Source organism: Prionailurus viverrinus, chromosome A1 (assembly GCF_022837055.1).
Source record: "Prionailurus viverrinus isolate Anna chromosome A1, UM_Priviv_1.0, whole genome shotgun sequence".
In the NCBI taxonomy this organism is placed as follows: Eukaryota; Metazoa; Chordata; class Mammalia; order Carnivora; family Felidae; genus Prionailurus; species Prionailurus viverrinus.
In genome coordinates this window covers 181,191,456-181,209,316 of record NC_062561.1, presented here as the reverse complement: position 1 = coordinate 181,209,316, position 17,861 = coordinate 181,191,456, and the positions used below count along the sequence as shown (strand labels likewise).

Here is a 17,861-nt window from a genome sequence, read left to right as displayed (position 1 = left end):
ACACAAGTTCTACTAGGCTTTACTGCCTTCCTTTCCGGGCTTTTCCAAATCAGGGACAGCTAGAAGTGTTGCTCTGGGGACAACAATCAAAATGTTTTCTTACACATTCAACTTTAGTTTGAATGACTCCAAGATGATTCCTAGCTGAGTTCCACCCTCCCCCCCATCCCCACTAACTCCCCGGAAATCAGGTTGGACCCATTTGAAAATCTGGGCACACAAAGGCACCTACAAATTTTTTTTTTTTCTAGATAAGCTATATAGGGTGGGATTCCACCTCTTCTCATCTTGCTCCCACCCTGCCACTTTAAGGTTACTGCTTAAAGTTTGGATTTAAACCCGAGATGAGATCCCAGGAGCAATGGCAATGACCAGATTTCACCAGGCTGTTTGGCATTCCCCCGGGCCCCCTGCCCCCAGCCCTGTGCCAAGGTCCCTTTGCGATTCTGGGTGATTCCTACTGACCCCTTGGTCTTACCCCTCTCTCATCTCCCAGACCTGTAACCTGTCTCTTCCCATGCCCACACTCAAACACACTCTCCCTGAATGCTCTGGCAGGCGCTGGGGGGCTATTCCAGCCCATCTGTTCCACCCAGCAACAAATACCGCGGGAGCACCGGGGGAGAAAGGACTCAATTGAGACTTAATTAGCAGGAACCCCAGTTTGTGGGAGGTGAGAAATCACACTTTGCTGCCTGCGAACACTTTGGCCAAGGTGAGCCAGAGGGATCTCCCGGTTCCCAATTTTAATAGCACTGCAGCAGAAGACACAGAAAGGCATCCACACGGACCCCCCTGCACACACACTCCCCCTCTTTCCTCCTCACACGGACAACACACACACGCACACGCACACAAGACAGCGGTCGCAAAATCAACTCACAGGATCTCCAAATCGCGCAGCGCTCGGAAGGCTCCATCTTCAATGCAGCTGATGTGGTTGTTGTCCAGTTGCCTGTGGAAAAGCAAGGGGAGGGCATGAAGGCTGAGTGGGGGCAGCGCCGAGGAGCCGGGCGGCCCGGGCCGGGCGTCCCCGGCCACCCTAGCGCCTGTCCCTCCACCCCTGGCAGGCTCTGCTCGTCCCCGCCAGGAGCTCGCGCAGAGCCAGCTTGTCTGCCACGCTGCTCCGTCTCTGCTCTCTGACTGTCTGAGAGAACTACACAGACGAGCGCACCAAAGGCTGTCAGGTCTCAGTAAATATTAATTGCGCTTTTTTTTTTTTTTTTTTTTTTTTTTTTTTTTAGGCAGAAGGGAGTAATTTCATTACATTAGGGCATCCAATCCATTACGAGCTCTTACCGTCATGTCACTGAAACAATTTCATTAAGCTAAAGGCCTGTAAATCATTGGAGGTCACTGCTCTGCCCTCCGCGACCTCCCAGAATGCTTTTTTCCCTCTCTCCCTCTCCCTCGTCTCCCTTTACTGGAAGTTGCAGTCTTCTGCTCTGACACAGTGCTAAATCTCAAGGCTTTATCTGCCCAAGAGCAGCGAGGGTGCATGGGGAATATACCAATTCCAAATTAGACTCAACTAATCTAATTTTATAGTCTTTTTATTATTCTAAGCACCAAATGTCTGTGGTGGTTTGATGCCTCCGTGCTTTGTTATGGGGCCCATCTGGTAGGTCATTCTATTGAAGCATTTTCTGACTAAATACAGATTCCCTCAAACTGCACCAACCACCATCAACATTAAAGAAATCCATTGATGGAAGCATTCCTGATGGGGGGAAAAAAAGGAATATTGTTATTGCCTTAAAGATGTACCACTTAAATTTAAATTGGGGAGAATTAAATGCACCTATTTCAGGATTCCTTTTTTTAAATTTTCCTTTCCATCTTATGAGCATGAAAATAATGTCTTTTAAAAGGATGTCTTGACTAACATACATTCTAGTTGGCAATTGAGGTATTTTAGTTGAAGGATAACAAATATACACCATTATCTCTAAATCAAAATAGATCTGATGTGTAAGTCAAGACCACATTCCAACTCAAATATCATGTTATATATCAGTAATTTGTTTGCTAAAAGACAGGATATAGAAAATGTGTATTAGCACCAGATTGTCTATTGCATTTTGTGTACAGAACATATCACGGTCTTTGGGGGGAATGGCCTAAAGAAGTATGGCTGTACTGAGAAAACTCCCTTATAGACTTTTTTTTTCTTTTGTCTTAGAAAAAATCAGCCCCTCTCAGGTGGAGGGATTGCCTGATGTTGGCATTTTCACTTATGACTTGTACTCATTTATCCCAACAACTCCGTGCAAAACATGTATCAATGATGACACTCGGTAACCCTCACAGAGGGTTTTATATTCTGCAGCAGGAAGGAGGATTTAAAATACTTTTCTCATCGAGAAACCAGATAGATACAGGATTCTGTACGTGCACGTGGATGAAACACATACAATTAGACTGATGTCGTGTGTCACAACAGATGGGCTCTGTCACGATATTACAGGGAATGGAATCATCCCAATAAATGCTCACGATATGAGACTTAGACATTTAGGCCTTAAAAATAAACAGGAAATGGGTATCTCATGAAGCAGAAGCACTCTTTAGGTCGGCAACTTCTACATCGAGTGTTCAGAGTTCTCGCTGATGCCCACTCATGTGAAATCTCAGTGTTCTTGCTACCCGGAATTCTTCCGGAGTTTTTCTTCACATGAGTTTGCTGGATATCCTTTCCAAAGATTTCCCGTAAGTACTGAGGCTGCTGATTCCCTGAAAAGGTTCTATTAAGGCAGCCTAGTACTGCTGCCCAGTTTCTAGATTTATCATCAGTTTAAGGGCCGATGAATCAACAACCCCCGCCCCATACCAAGGCCACCAAACCTTACCAAGCAGAAATACAGTGGAGTTGGCTTTTGGGTCCAAGAAATTGTTCAATAAATATGCTGAATTCGGCAAAAATGGCCGCATCCTCCTAAATAGAAAAGTTTCTAAATCATCACATTGAGAAGTCTAGGAGAGTGTCGTAGAGATGGCAGTTTGTCGTGCATCTATCTGCTTTGGGGCAGACATTTCAGAGAGAGGTCCTTGTTTTTAGAATGTTATTTATTTGCTGGATCTGTCAGGTGTGTTCTATTCCTTTTCTTTTTGAGCACCAGAAACCAAACAGGATGCTCTAAATATACAGAATGTTACATGGAAAGAATGCAATCTGCAGGGGAGAAGAGAAACTCCTAGAAAAAAAAAAAAAGGAGGGGTGCCTGGGCTGCTCAGTCAGTTAAGTGCCCAGCTCTTGGTTTCGTCTCAGGTCATGATCTCATGGTTCTGAGTTTGAGCCCTGAGTCAGGCTCAGAGCTGCTGGTGGGGAGCCTGCTTGGGATTCTCTCTATCTCCCTCTCTCTCTGCCCCTCCCTGCTCTCTCTCTCTCTCTCAAATAAGTAAAACACTTCAAAAAAAAAAAAAAAGAAAGAAAGAAGGGAAATAATTAAATGGTGGAAAGAGATTAAAAAGGGTGAGGGAAAGGACACGTGCGAAAGATGAAAATCAAAACCCACTAGTCAGCGTCCCATTGGAGCCTGGCCACCAAGGGTACTGGCACAGTGGGGACAGAGTCTTAGGTGGGGCTTGGTCGCTGTGAGGCTGAAAGCAGAGAGGTGTCACACATGATCAGTGTGCCGTGATGTTTAAACAGGTTCAGTGGGTGGCACGAGTTGGCACCTACTCGTTTATTAGTAATGGGGAAAACCGAGCTTTAATATCAGAAGCATCTCTGTACGTGTATTTTTATAGACTGGTTTAGAATGTATGAAATACATCAAAATTTCAAATATTTATGCAGAAGTGTGCTCTTCTGGAAAACATTTATTATAACCAAGATTGTGTCCTTTCACTCTACTCACAGATAAACAGTCTCCCAGCCTCAGTTGTCAGTCGTTCCCCATCTGCATTGTTCATCAGGGAAGTCTACAGGGGTACAAGGCCTAGGAGGGTCACGTCAAGCAAACGAAAACCTGAGAATTACTTCACTGTCCAGCTATAATATCTTTATGGCACCGAGTATCAGAGTGTTCATAAAAAGGTCATTAATTGTCTGTAATCAATCCTGGTATTTCATGCAAATAAACTAGCCCCTAAAGCAAAGTAAATACACGCTTGGTTCAGATAAGGGTTCTTTTTCTTTCAAAATTACATCTCAGACATGCAAAAGTTAGTCCTGAAGCATGGAGTAGGGAGTACAAAATAAATGCAAGCCCAGCATTTCTTTGCAGGTGTTAGGAGTGGAGCACGACTAAACACACAGAGAATCTGCCAGAGCTAAGGCCAAAGCCTTTGACTTAGCTAGCAGTTTGTTTCTGGGGGTTGATGGAGGCTGCTGAACTGTGTTCTAAGCTCTCAGGTCAAAGGTCCAATTCATGGCTTTGAAGGGACTCCTTCAAAGATCCTCTCAATAACAAAGCAAAAAGCCCATTGCTCACTCCCTACTCCATTACTCAGGAGGCTTGTATGTGCAAAAGGAACTTTAGAAAGGGGAGCACAGAGAACTCGTCAGTCTTAGGATGCCTGATGGCGCTCTATTTTTCCCATGGCAGTAAGAGGTGTATATTGCACTGTTACCAAATCCAATTTTACCATACAAAACAGCCTGCCCTGATGCCTAGCACAGTGCCAGGGACTTCCAAGCTGGTCACGCGTGGTTGCAGGGGTAAGTCCTTGTCCTGAAGTACAGCAGGGCTGGGCTCAGACTGCATGGTGGGAGACGCTAAGTCATGAGCTCCACAGTCCTGGCTGCGGCCCTATGGCCCTATTAACAGGGGGTAATGGTGGTAGCATTCCCTCTACGACCACACTGGGAGCTTTCTGCCACACAGACCTCCCCTGAGGGAGCATCTGGGGAGAAGGTTGGAATAACGTGAATTTCTGTGGGCCCAGCGTGAAGATGAGGAGCGGAAAGGCAGCAGATGGGGGAAAGCTGGGCTGGTTTTTGGAAGCAACTTTCATTGTCATCTACTTTATACAGAAAACTCAATTTGATTTACACTTTTCTGCCTGTGACTAAGCCTGGAAGCCCCAAAACGTTCACAATATTAAATTAACTGCTCTAATTTCCCTGGGCAGCTCAGATTTCAGCAAACAATGTGTGCTAAAATGATACCAGAGTCCATTTAGAAAGGACTCCTCTGACAAGAACTAAATGCAGACTCCCTGAGAGGAGCTTTCTGACTACTGTATTTTTATACTCTGAGAATATAAACAAGTCAGAAGGGAAAGCCAGCGTGAGTGAGGACCCAAAATAATCTTCACCCACAGCAGACAGGGAGATAGTGCTTTTGTAAGAATTCCCATTCATAAGCATAACATTATCACGATTCATCTCTTTCAATCACAGTTTCAAATTTCACAATTGAGGCAGGACAGAAATATTTTTGCACTTCAAAAACTTAAAGAAGCAGATCTAAATCCTTTAAAAAGGGTTTAAAAAAACTGATTACAATATTAAGAGCAATGTACCTATCTCCTAACCACCACCACCATCCTACAACAAGAACAAAGGCAGAAAGAAAATCTCATGATTTCCCTGATGCATTTGAGTCCCCATGAGGAAGAAATACCTCGAAGACAGAAATCTCCAGAAACAGGCTTTGGATATCTGGAAGAAAAGTAGAATTCTCAACTAGTCATCTAGACACAAGGTCTACATACCAAGGCACATCCATCCAGATGTTTCCTTTTCATCCAGATGTTCTGGGCGACCCCAGCATCTCCGCCCTTGGATGGTTAAACTTAGCCTAAGGGCACTGTTGCTCCGGCCCCCAATCCAGCCGCAGTGTTTGCTCCAGGACTGCAGCTGCCGTCACTGCAGCCCTCACGTTAAATGGGAGAAGTAGCTAAGGTTCAGCGCTCTTTGGAATTAAACGGTTTGCTAATTTCCGAGCAAAACTATCTCCATAAAATGCGCACAGTAAGTAGAAGGACTTCTGCATGAAATTCACAAGAGAAATTCAAAGCAAGCCTATGGTCTCAGAATCCAACAATTAATTAGCCCATAAGAGCAACTGAGTGTTCGTAGATGTTCATACTGTATTAGGTGCCTAGGATACAAAATAAAGTGTACGACATCCTTTGAAAATATTTGGGAGAAGCGACACATGCGGTTTTCACATCTTGACTATCTTAAAAAATATAAGAGGATTCTAAAAACCAATTCAGATTTATTTTTGATGAAAAATATATGTTCCTACGCATACGTACTGGGAGTGTACTCAAAATGTTGCAACTATTAAAAAGAAAGAGAGAAACAAACAAAAAACCCCCAGGGAATCCCTGCTTTCTTAAAACAAGCCGGAAGACAAAACATGAAGTAGCCCTGACATGCTGTTTCTTTTCTTCTCATTATCCGATTGTCCTTTAAGCAGAAAACAAGAAATCTAGTAGCGCTTCAGAAGGGTATTTTTTTTTTTTTTAATGACAGTTTAAGATTCTAAAAAAAATCTGAAGAACAATTTGTCTGCTGCTGGCTGGGGTCTTGAAAAGAAAAAAAAAGCTCAAGGTTATTTTAACTGGCAAAGGGGAAAAAATATGTTCAAAAGGAAAGCATACACTCCATATAATTGAGTACTGACCACACTTTGTAGGCAAATCAAACACTTGATCTAAGCCACAGTCTGCTAATGAATTGTCACTACTTCTCATCATTAAGGAGCTACTGTAATTCCACATTAAAATGACATCTCAAATGAACAAAAAGAGGTGAATCTATTATTTTGCACATTTGGTACACTTGTCCACCAGACCCAAGAACACATGCATATTGATATGTTTACCGATCCATGCATTATTTATGTATCCACAAAGATTCCTGTCTACAGATGACAACTTTATGTCTATTTTTCTTACATAATTATTACATGTAATATCTCCTTATTGTATGCATATAAATGCAAATGCTTATTATAAAATGGGTAAAGTGACTGCTGACCTCTGAAATTTAATGTGCCCATCTCCAGTCATATTTACAGATATATTTAGATAATTAAGTGATTGTTAGTATTCCGAAGATTTTAACCAACCACACTTACTCTGTAAAGGACAGGATTCTAGGTTAATTAAGCTCTCTGATCAGAACATCCTGCTTAGAACTTAACTTAAAAATTGAAGCAGAATCTATTTCAACAAGCATCCTTATGCACACTTCGCCACATGCCTAGCATAATACCTTTTATTAAGTATGTATCACATTGCTGTTCAACACATGCAACTTCTCAGCAGGAGAATAACTGCATCCACTCCAGTACATGCTCCTGAAACCAAGCTCTGCAATAATGCAAACACAGATGATGGATTAGCACCAAAGAGGCACGCCAGACCTTGGAGAATAAAGGGGTGTTTTACACATCACTGGGAAATATCAATAACTCCACTTCTGTGTTTACATAGTTTCCGGTTTGTTGGGGATTTGGCAAATGAATTTGTGCTGAAAAATGCAGGGGGAAAATCCCTGCAAACCAATTTAGCATGAAGGATAGTTGCTAGGAAGAAGCTGAGCTCTCATTTAATTTGAACGAGTATCCATTTGAAACCAATTTCTAGCATTTCTAGATAAATAAAACAACAACAAAAACAACCAACCGACCAAACAAAAGCAGATCAAACAAAAACACCCTATATTCATGTGGAGGAGAGTTTCATTCACTCAGTGGCCACTCGTAGACCACGGGATCAAGGAAGTTTGGTGTTTGTTGCAAAATGTGCTCTCCTGTTTTGAGGTTGATCTCAAATCCGTCCTTTTTTGTGTGTCCCTTTCTTGTGATACTAGGAACAAAGTGCTTTTATACCTAGGATGTCCAGCTTGCCAAGGTGTGTCTGGAACTTTCTCATTTTAGCACTGAAACTTCTGACACCCATCCTGGGGAACTCATCCATCCCAGCGAACTGTGGTGGTCATTCCCCGGTTGTATCCCTGGGGCTGACTCCACTGGAAACAGATTTATTCTCTGCACATCAATGACATCAACTCAAGGCTCCTCACTGCATCTCCTGTAAAATGGGCTGTCCCTTTACAAACACACCTATACCCACAGCGGGGCTGGTGGGAGCCCTGATAGTTGCTGAGAGGTCCTAGTGTGCATTCTTAATTTTCCTCACTGGGAATTAAAATGCCTTTGTAAGAAGCACCCGTGTTTTTCTTGGCCTCCTTGCTGATGTCATGAATACTCAGAGGCCAAACAAATAAAAAAGGCTGTCTCCATAGCAATTGGGGCAGGTTTGTGGTTTCCCTAGTTACACTCTGGAGTGATAACCATCTGGGGTTCCTCCCTGGTGGAAGAGAAAGGGAGTGAGAAACTGGAAAGATGAAAAGTACTTTTGTTAACAGGCTTGAAAGTTACCGTCCACATCTCTGGTTTTTTATTTCTGTTTTCAAGTCAATCAGCATAAACTGTCGGGAGTTTTTAAATTTTTTCACCCCCACAGGGGTTTCAGAAATTTTCCCATTGGACTCTAGAGAAACTATTCCAGCCATGTGAATATGAGCAACACATGGCAGCCAGAGCCGAGTACTTCTTCCTGGACCGAAACAGCTTCAGGCATAAGAGCCCAGGCGGGATGCTGGGTTCCATTCAAATACAGGATGTAAGCAGCTCTACTCTGGGTTGGTCCAGGATTTCTCCCTGACAGTCCGTCAAGGCCATATCAAGGAAACACAGAAATGGCCTTCTCAGACCTCCAAAGAGCTTTGTCTCCCTTTAGGAGAATCACCTGAATCTCTCATGTAGAACTTTATTTTTTTTTAATTTTATTATTTAAAAAAAAAATTTTTTTTTCAACGTTTATTTCTTTTTGGGACAGAGAGACAGAGCATGAACAGGGGAGGGACAGAGAGAAAGGGAGACACAGAATCGGAAACAGGCTCCAGGCTCTGAGCCATCAGCCCAGAGCCTGACGCAGGGCTCGAACTCACGGACCACAAGATCGTGACCTGGCTGAAGTCGGACGCTTAACCGACTGCGCCACCCAGGCGCCCCTCTCATGTAGAACTTTAAAACGTTCTGAATTTACTCATATTTCCAACCCATGTGAAGTAACTTTTTGGAGGGTCCCAACATTTGCTACCCTTTTTTTTAATAAAATAGAAGACTGGGGTGCCCATAAATTTCTAGCTGATGAATGAAGTGACTCACACCTGTCTCAGTGGACCTGGAGGGCAGAGCACAGAGCCTAAGATTATTATTGAGTTTTAAGGTTTTGGGCTTGCTCTGTACCTACTTGTCATTCCTCTCTTCTTTACTATTATTCCCTTTTGGAATGGGAATGTTGGTCCTAGGCCTGTCCCACCATTGCATTCTGGAAACACGTTTGATTTCCCAGGTTCCTAACTAGGGAGGAATTTGCTCCAAGTGAGTTATACCTTGAGCCTCGATTTAGATGAGACTTCGGATTTCAGATTTTTAAGTGGATGCTGGAATGAGTTTGAGTCTATTAGGATGGAATGAAACATATTTTCCTTGTGAGAAGATATGCATTTTGGGGGGCCAGGGGTAGAATGCTATAGATTGAATGTGTCTTCCCCCCTCCCAAGATTTGTATGTTGAAAACTCTCCTCTAAAGTGGTTATTAGGAAGTGGGGGAGAGCCCTCATGAATGAGACTAGTATCCTTACAAAAGGGCCCTGAAAAGATTCCTTGCCCCCTCTGCCACATGATGTCACAGCAAAAAGACCGCCGGCCCTCTGGGAAGCAGGCCCTCAGCAGACACAGAATCTGCTGGCAACCCTGATCTTGGACTGTTTATAAACCACCCAGTTTATGAACAGCACTCATGTTCCCATGTCTGTTTCTTCATTTGTAAAATGGAGGGAATAACATTTAGCCCAAAAGGAAGTTTTGAGTATGAAAGTAATGAAATGTATGCGCTCTGAAAATGTCTTTGTGGCATTAGTTTTCTTTCCTTTGAAATAAATAATAGTAAATACCGGAATTCATCTTATATAATCTCTAAAGTCTCCTTCAGATCTGAAGTTACGTGGCCTGAGGTCAATTTCTTATGAGATTCTTAAGAAAAAGTTCCTGTTCATCTTATTCAGATCCTTCTGTGCTTTGAGCCTATCCCTTTATCCCCTCTTCTTCTGTCCCAGACCAAAGAATCTATTATTTGAGATATTCAATATATTTTTTTCTGGACTGAGGGCAGCAGTTCAGACTCATATGCTTTTTTGTACTTCTCTAGCTGATAGGAGATTGAAATATGAGAAGCCATCAAAAGCCTACATGAAAGAAAATACAAATTTTTCTCTTACTGGGAGAATGTCATCAACATGGGCCCATACTTACAATTCCCATAGGTGAGAACCTTTAGGGAGAGTGATTACAAAATTGAGCCCCATTCCTTGGTGGCCATTTTAAATTAATATTCAGTCAAGTTACCTGCTGAGCACCAAAAATAGCCAAAAGCCACACTACTGTCTATAATTTTTTTAAGATTTTATTTTTAAGCATTCTCTACACAACACGGGGCTCAAACTCATAACCTTGAGATCAAGAGTCAATGCTCCACTGACTGAGCCAGCCAGGCACCCAGTGATGTATAATTTCTTAATCTTGACACTCTTTCATCTGGACATGAGCCTTTAATGGCTCCTCATGGCCTACAAGTTATAACAATAACACAAGCACAATCATAACTGCACATAGCACCTAGTCACCATTTATTGAGCTGGGCATCTTCAATGTCTTATCTCTGCTGGGTCTCAAAACATCATGATCCATGTTTTACAGAAAAAGCAAGTGAGACATTGAGAGTTCAGTCTTAGCTTGGCCTTGAACCCAGGTCTGCCCATGCTCATAATGATAATGATACAGGTGGTGCTGTTTCTCTGTACACAGCTCAGACTCCTCAGCATGGCACCACTCCACCCACTCTGCAGGCAATATGTGTGTGTACCAAGTGCTTGCATGGTTCCATGCCTCATCGTGCTGGTCCTTCCTGCCTCTTCTGTTTGGGGAATCCCTTCTCATCCATCAAGGCCCTCCTCAGAGGCTACATCCTCTGGGAAACCTTCCTGTGCAAACTCAGTGAAGTGAACTCTCTCCAAACCTCCTGACACTTTGGTCATCCTTCCATCAAAGCACTTATTTCACAGTAGTAGGGCTAATTGTAAACACACGAGGAAACCAAAGTTCAGAGAGGTTATATAGCATCTTCAGGGTAACTCAGCTAATACATCAGAGAGTCAGAGTCAAACCTGTCTTCCTGATCCAGGGGATTCAGGGCTTAGCCTCCACTGCCATCCTTCTCTTTGCCTTCCAAAGTGCAAAGATAGGGGGCATGTATTAGGACCATGTGGACTTAACTCACTTATATTCAGTTGGGAAGAGGCTAGTGAGAAGAGTGAAGGTTTGGTCTTGGCATATGTCACTGGAATCCAGTTACTTTCATTGGCCTGCAAGCATTCTTACCCAGAAGATGGCATGTAAGGGCAGTAATTCAATGGTTTCCCCTCACTGTCCCCTGTATGTCTCTCAATTAGATTCCCTGGAAGTCCCACGCCATTTAACTGGGGGAAGCAGACTGATTTGGGTTCCAGTTGCTGAGGATAATGGGCAGGCACCTACAGCTTAAGGAGATGCTATAATTTCAAGCTGCCTATTGGGACCTGGGAGGTGGCCTCTGACCATGATGGGACAGCTTAGTGCTTTCTTGAGCAAGGTTGAGGCACATTCAAGGAAATGGCTCTCTTTGCTCCAGGCAACTGGCAAATTGCACAGATTTTAATCAATCTTTCCTGGACATGGCCTTCCCCAGTGGTGACACAGGCTTGTCTTCTAAAGTTGTACAACCTGAAACAACCGAGCAGTACTAACCAGGTCATGTACTGGGATGTGCAGGGTCAGTGGCCATTAGTGAGGTGTCATTCAAAGGTGTCTTTGTGGCAGCAGAAGCCAATTAAAATATGTCTTGTAAGCTCACTGTAATGGGACATCAAGGTCCCTGTAATTAACTGCTGAAAAAGGGGGCATCAAAACTCAGCAACATGGGCAGTGCTGATAACCACATTCAATCCAGCTAATGCACCAAACTGAAATACTCTAGGAAAAGGCTGGCTTCTTTTTTCATTACCATTACTTTTAATGCATAATGAGTGCCTGGACTCACTGGCAATGGGAGAGCAGGGCAAGGTCTGTCTTGCTCACAGCTGCACCTGCCCCATAGTGCCTGGGACACAGGAAGTACGTGGTACACAGCCCTGGGGGTGTTACAACAAGCTACCACTTTATACCCACTAGGATGGCTAGAATCAAAAAGCTAGAAAGTGATGTGTTGAAACAGGGAGGGTTTCACGGTGATAGTGGGAATGTAAAATGGTGCAGCCTGGAACAGTTTGGTAGTTCCTCAAAAGTTAATAATCATAGAGTTATCTGATGGCCCAGCAATTCTACTCCTAGGTGTGTGCCCCAAAGAACTAAAAACTTGTTCAAGCAAAAACTTGTATAAAAATGTTCATAGAAGTGCAGTTTGCAATAGCCAAAAGGCAGAAACAACCCAAATGTTCATCAGAAGATGAACAGGTAAGCAAATTGTGACATATCCATACAATGGAATATTATTCAGTCATAAAAAAAAGAATGGGACCCTGATGCATGCTGCAATACACATGGAGGAAGTATGAAAACATTATACTAAGCAAAAGGGCCAGACATAAATGCACACATATTATGTGACTCTATGTTGAAATAATCAGAACAGGTAATCTACAGAAACAGAAAAACAGATTGGTATGTGGCAGGAACTGGGGATAAGAGGGGTGTGGGGAATAACTGCTTAATGGGTATGGGTTTTCCTTTTGGGAGGATGAAAATGGTTTAGATAAAAATGATGGCTGCACAACATTGTGAATGGACTAAATGCCACTGAATTGTGTATACTTTAAAATGTTGAATTCTGTTATGTGAATTGCACCCACCACCAAAGAGGGGCTTGCTCTTCCTGTGGCAGGGAGGAGCTTTAAGAGAGCATCACACTGTGGGGATAATTTTCCTGTGACATCATCACAGAGGCAAGGAAGCCCAGGGCCAGAGCTTATACTAGGTACCATCAGGAGGCAAACGCAATTCCACCTCACGTGGAAAGAAGGATCTTGGCATCTGAAGAACAAAGAGAAGGAAGGAAAGAAACATGGGGAGACTTAATCCACCTACTTTTGGGGGTTATTTATAGCAAATTTAAAAACTCTCTTAGCTGGCTTTGGGGACACTACCTGTCACTTTGCACTCAGCAAAGCAAAACAAAAAAAATAAAAACAACAACAAGACAACAGTTTAAGCAAAGAGAATGAGGATGGTAAACTCGATGCAAGGGGGAGAGATCATTTGCTCAATTCCCAAGTCAAATGTAAAATGTTGTGGGATTAGCCACTAGTTTGTATTGTCCACACCACTGCACCCTCTTCTCCACTGGTACCCAGCACAGATAACTCAGTAGGCTGCATTGAGTTTCCTTCTTCCCATTCCTCAGATTGGTTCTTTAGTGCCCCTAGGAAGGCTAGCAAGGAGGCCATGATCTTCTCCTTGGCGCAGAAAGAGTAGTGTCTCTGACCAGAAGTTCTTCTCTGCTGGAGCCTCTGGGAGCCCCATGGGCAAGGCTCCTGGGGAAAGAGAGGAGGATGAAGGCTGGGTAGAAATGGGGAGTCTTCTTCATTTTCCCTACTCTTCCCTCTCTAACTTGGACTCTGGAGCAGCCACATGGTCTCGGGGAGCTGAATGAAACCAAACAAGCTGGAATGGAAGGAAGAGGCCAGAAAAACAGAGGACAGAAAGGGCTAGAAGCCAGAGGGACCCCACTGAAACAGTTCCCACCCGGGTGCATGGTGAGGCCCAGTTCTATCAACAAGCTTCCACGTCAGGATTGAAGGTTTCTGGTTTTCCACTGTGGTTACTGCCACTTGTCATGTCAAACCTGAAATCAGCTTCTAATTCCTCCCCTGATTCCAGGAAAGGGAAATGAGAGCATGGCTTACACTTCAGGACTGAGGATAAGAAGTACCGTGCTAGGGGAAAAGGGAAAAAGAATGATTTTCTTTTACTCATTTGCCAGCAGTACAGTTTTATCTAAGATGGCATGGTTGAGTGGGAAAAAATAAAGGTTGCTTGGGAATCAAATGACAAAGATCTTTGACCTTGCTGGGTCGTGGCCTAACTTCTCTGGGCTAAAATTTCCCTATCAGTAAAACAAAGCTGTGAAATAGATGATTTCTGTGCACCCCTCCAGAGCTGATATTCAGGGCTGCAGAATTTTAATCCAGCCCCTGAAGTCCTCACATGAGAATTTTCTCATTTTGTTGTTACAGGTACTATCTGAGGAGTTGATTTTATTTTTAATGCAGCATGTTGAGAATGCAAATATGAGTTTCCTCTGCCTGGAGCAGTTAGGACGGGGGCCCTGGAGGTCTGAACAGGTTAGAAAAAAAAATACAAGAATGAACAAAAAGTGGTATTAACGTCTGCCAAAATGCTCCCCGGGAAACCCACTGAGCTCAGAAGGCCACAACAGTGCCTAACTAATGGGTTGAGATTCACGTAGCATTTCTTAGTTAGAAAAAGACCTGCTCTCTCAAGCTTTTGCATGTTTATGGGGTTAGAAATAAGGGATCAGGCTGCTGTGGCTCCTTCTACTTCATCTCCGTGAAATGTCTCCTCTTCCTGGTCAGAAACGGCATCTTTCCCCATCCTGTTAGTCCCAGAGGCAACTTTTGAAAAGCTTTCACTAATTTTTCTGAGTGGCCTCAGAAAGCTAAGGCTAGAGTCCCCCCATGAAATTGGGGACTGGCAAAGTGAAAGTGTAGAAGTGGGAACACAGCGTGTGAAGGCAGAAGAGGACAAGGCCATCCTGGTGACACCCTCCAGTTGAGTGATTCACTGATAAGTCCCTGGGAGGTCCCAGGGCAGACAAGCCGTCTAGGACCTTCCTGGATTTGCCCCTAAAGCACATTAGAAATGGGACCCCTCTCCCCTCCTGAAATGATCTTTGGACTCACATTGCTCTTTCTGGTAACTTCACCCTATTTTATATCCTGCCTAAAGGCCAGTTCTCTTACAACCCTTGCTTTGGGAAAAGCAGGGTCCTTTGAAGCTGGACCTGAAAGGGAAAATGCTCATTCCTAGGTCAAAAGTGCTGTTTTCTCAACTGTCCCAACTCCACCTAGATAGTGTCCTGGCCTTTGTCCACAAATTGCCACAAAGAAACTCCCTTACTTATGGGGTGCCCAGGACCTTTCTTTGTTCCCTCAGCTGCTGTTGGCTTTCTGAAGCTTGTGCCTGATGGATACAAATGGATAAGCTTGTGTCTTTTTACATTTCCCTGAGCTCTCTCATTCTATTTTTTTTTCCCCCTTAAAAAATTCCTTTTCAAATTCACCAGCCAAGGTTTCAATTTTCCAACCTAGGTTCCACACTCACTCTTTGGGTACTCACACCCTGGGACTAAGCTCAGCATAGGACACAACACGTTTACATCCCAATACGCTTCGGCCCCTTTGCCCCTGGCTGGACTGGGTGCAGCAGGGTCGCGTGCGAAATGTGGAAGGCGGTCACCGCTGCTACAGGTCTTCTCTGAACAGAGGGCACGTGTGGCTTGGGGTGGGGTGAACCCAACAGTCCTTCCACAGTGAGCGATGTCATCTCACAGGACTTCAAAACAGAAAAGTCAGAACCCATCGGATCAGAGGAAAGGGTTGGATAATCAGAGCTAACGTTTCCTTTGTCTGTGATGGATAGCCACTTTGGAACTATTTCCCGTCCTGATTTTTCCTTTGGTCAGCACTGCAGTGGAAGCAGGGGTGGAGGGATGGGGTCTCCTTCGGTCATGATGTTCTATGCGAACCCCTCCAAGAAGAGCGCAGCACCAGAATTGTGTCTGTACAAAAGGTTTGCATTAACTGTAATGAAGCAAATGACAAAATCAATAAAGCGGGAATTGCGTGGCTGTCATAAAGATGATGTAAATCCAGGGTTCACGATGGTTATGAAGCTATTTAGAATTGTAATTAAAACCAGCACCATTTTTTTCAAGATAAAAGCCCCTTTGACAACCATAAATGCAAGCTACAGGAAATTTTCAACAAATATATTCAAAATTAATGTATGGCACAAAGATGGCATAAATTAACTGAGGATAATCCATAAGCCCAGGCTTCAGAATCTAAGGGCACCGAGTAAAGAGATTTCGATTTTGCGTTTGGTTTTCGAGCAATGTGGTTTTCAATTTTAATCAAGTTAAAGCTTGACAGAGCACTTAGAGACTCTGAATGAATGGCATATTTCTGACAACTACTTTTCAATGAGACTGAAAATGCTGTCTCTGTATTTGCCCAACTTGAGATCTGACGGCATTTGCTATTTTATGCATCCCACATATTTCAGAAAAGAATCTGTGTGTGTGTGTAGGAGAAGATGACCTTTTTGTTTTATTCGGGAGTGGGGGCAGGAGGAGGTGGGGGAGAAAGGGAATGGGATCGCCAAGACTTTCAGTCCTAATGAGCTCTCTTCCTTCGAGTTATTTTCTGCACCTTGATAGCAAACCGTAACATTATTTCTCGGGCAACATCTACCTGCCTACTGTTCCATCCCCCTAACTTCAGAGCATCACTGTTTGCTTCTAGGTCATTAACAATATCACCTACTATGACCAGCCCTCCACCCTGCCGAAGGAGATTCCAGCTCTCTGGGTGAGGACAACCATAGAATCGTAGAATTTCGTATTGGAAGCAATCTTAGATACCATCCAGTCCAAGTCCATCATTTTTATTTTTTTAAAAATTTTTTTCAACGTTTTTATTTATTTTTTTGGGGACAGAGAGAGACAGAGCATGAACGGGGGAGGGGAGAGAGAGGGAGACACAGAATCGGAAGCAGGCTCCAGGCTCCGAGCCATCAGCCCAGAGCCTGACGCGGGGCTCGAACTCACGGACCGTGAGATCGTGACCTGGCTGAAGTCAGACGCTCAACCGACTGCGCCACCCAGGCGCCCCTCAAGTCCATCATTTTTAAAGAAAAGGACAGACAGGATCAGAGAGAAATAATTGTTTTAAATCCTAAGATAACTTTCAGAATAGCCAGGGCTTGATCACAAACTCCTTAGGCCACACTACTTGGGACGAGAAGAGTGATATAAGATACACGAATGAAAAAAATAAGACAGTGAATGATGATCAAATTGTATTGTCAAGTCTGAAGGCCCCTAGAATCCAGGGATGCTTGATCCTTTCAATCCAAGGCCCTTTCAAGTCCAGGGCTTCAAGTATGATGAGGAGGTGGGGGGCTAAAAAGGATTGGAGTCCCAGGGACTTAGGGGTATATCCATCATAGTTTTTTTTTTGCATTTTATGATTGTTTGACATCTGGGTGGGGGGGTGGGGAATCTTGCTGACTGAGGAGAGACGGCCTCTCCCAGAGCTACTTAATTCCTGAAGGTAGTAAACAACTTGTCGGGGAGCCTGTTTTTCATACACAAACCACCTGATCCTGAGTCCATCCCTGAAACAGCTGCCTTTCTCTGTCTCTGTCTTTTTCTCTCTCTCACATACCAGGCCAATATCCCCTTGTCTTAATCACCCAGGGCCAGGCAGCAGACCACTAGGGACAGCCCCCATATCCCAAGGCACACTGGAATGATTCGAACTAGGCATACTAAGGTGTTTACCCTGTCTTGACTTGCCTTTCCCAAGCAAACCTCAATCGAGGCTCAGGCCTCTGCTTCCCCTCTGCTCCTGCTTCTGCCTCCTGATTCTGGTGCTTCCCTATGTGGCTCTCCCTGCATGGTGAGCCTCTCATTTGTAGGATGGCTCTGAGTAACAATGAACTATTTTCCCAGTGGCATTGAACCTCCCTGTGTTATCACTCACCCACCTTTAC

The 17,861-nt window shown here is 43.9% G+C and overlaps 1 protein-coding gene across 1 annotated transcript in view; it reads right to left on the bottom strand.

Moving 5' to 3' along the window:
- SLIT3 (slit guidance ligand 3) overlaps positions 1-17,861 on the bottom strand; it is a 594,639-nt gene that overhangs the window by 153,185 nt on the left and 423,593 nt on the right. The window contains exon 6 of the mRNA XM_047873095.1: positions 884-955. Coding sequence (XP_047729051.1) covers positions 884-955 — 72 coding nt within the window. The remainder of the gene's footprint in view (positions 1-883; positions 956-17,861) is intronic.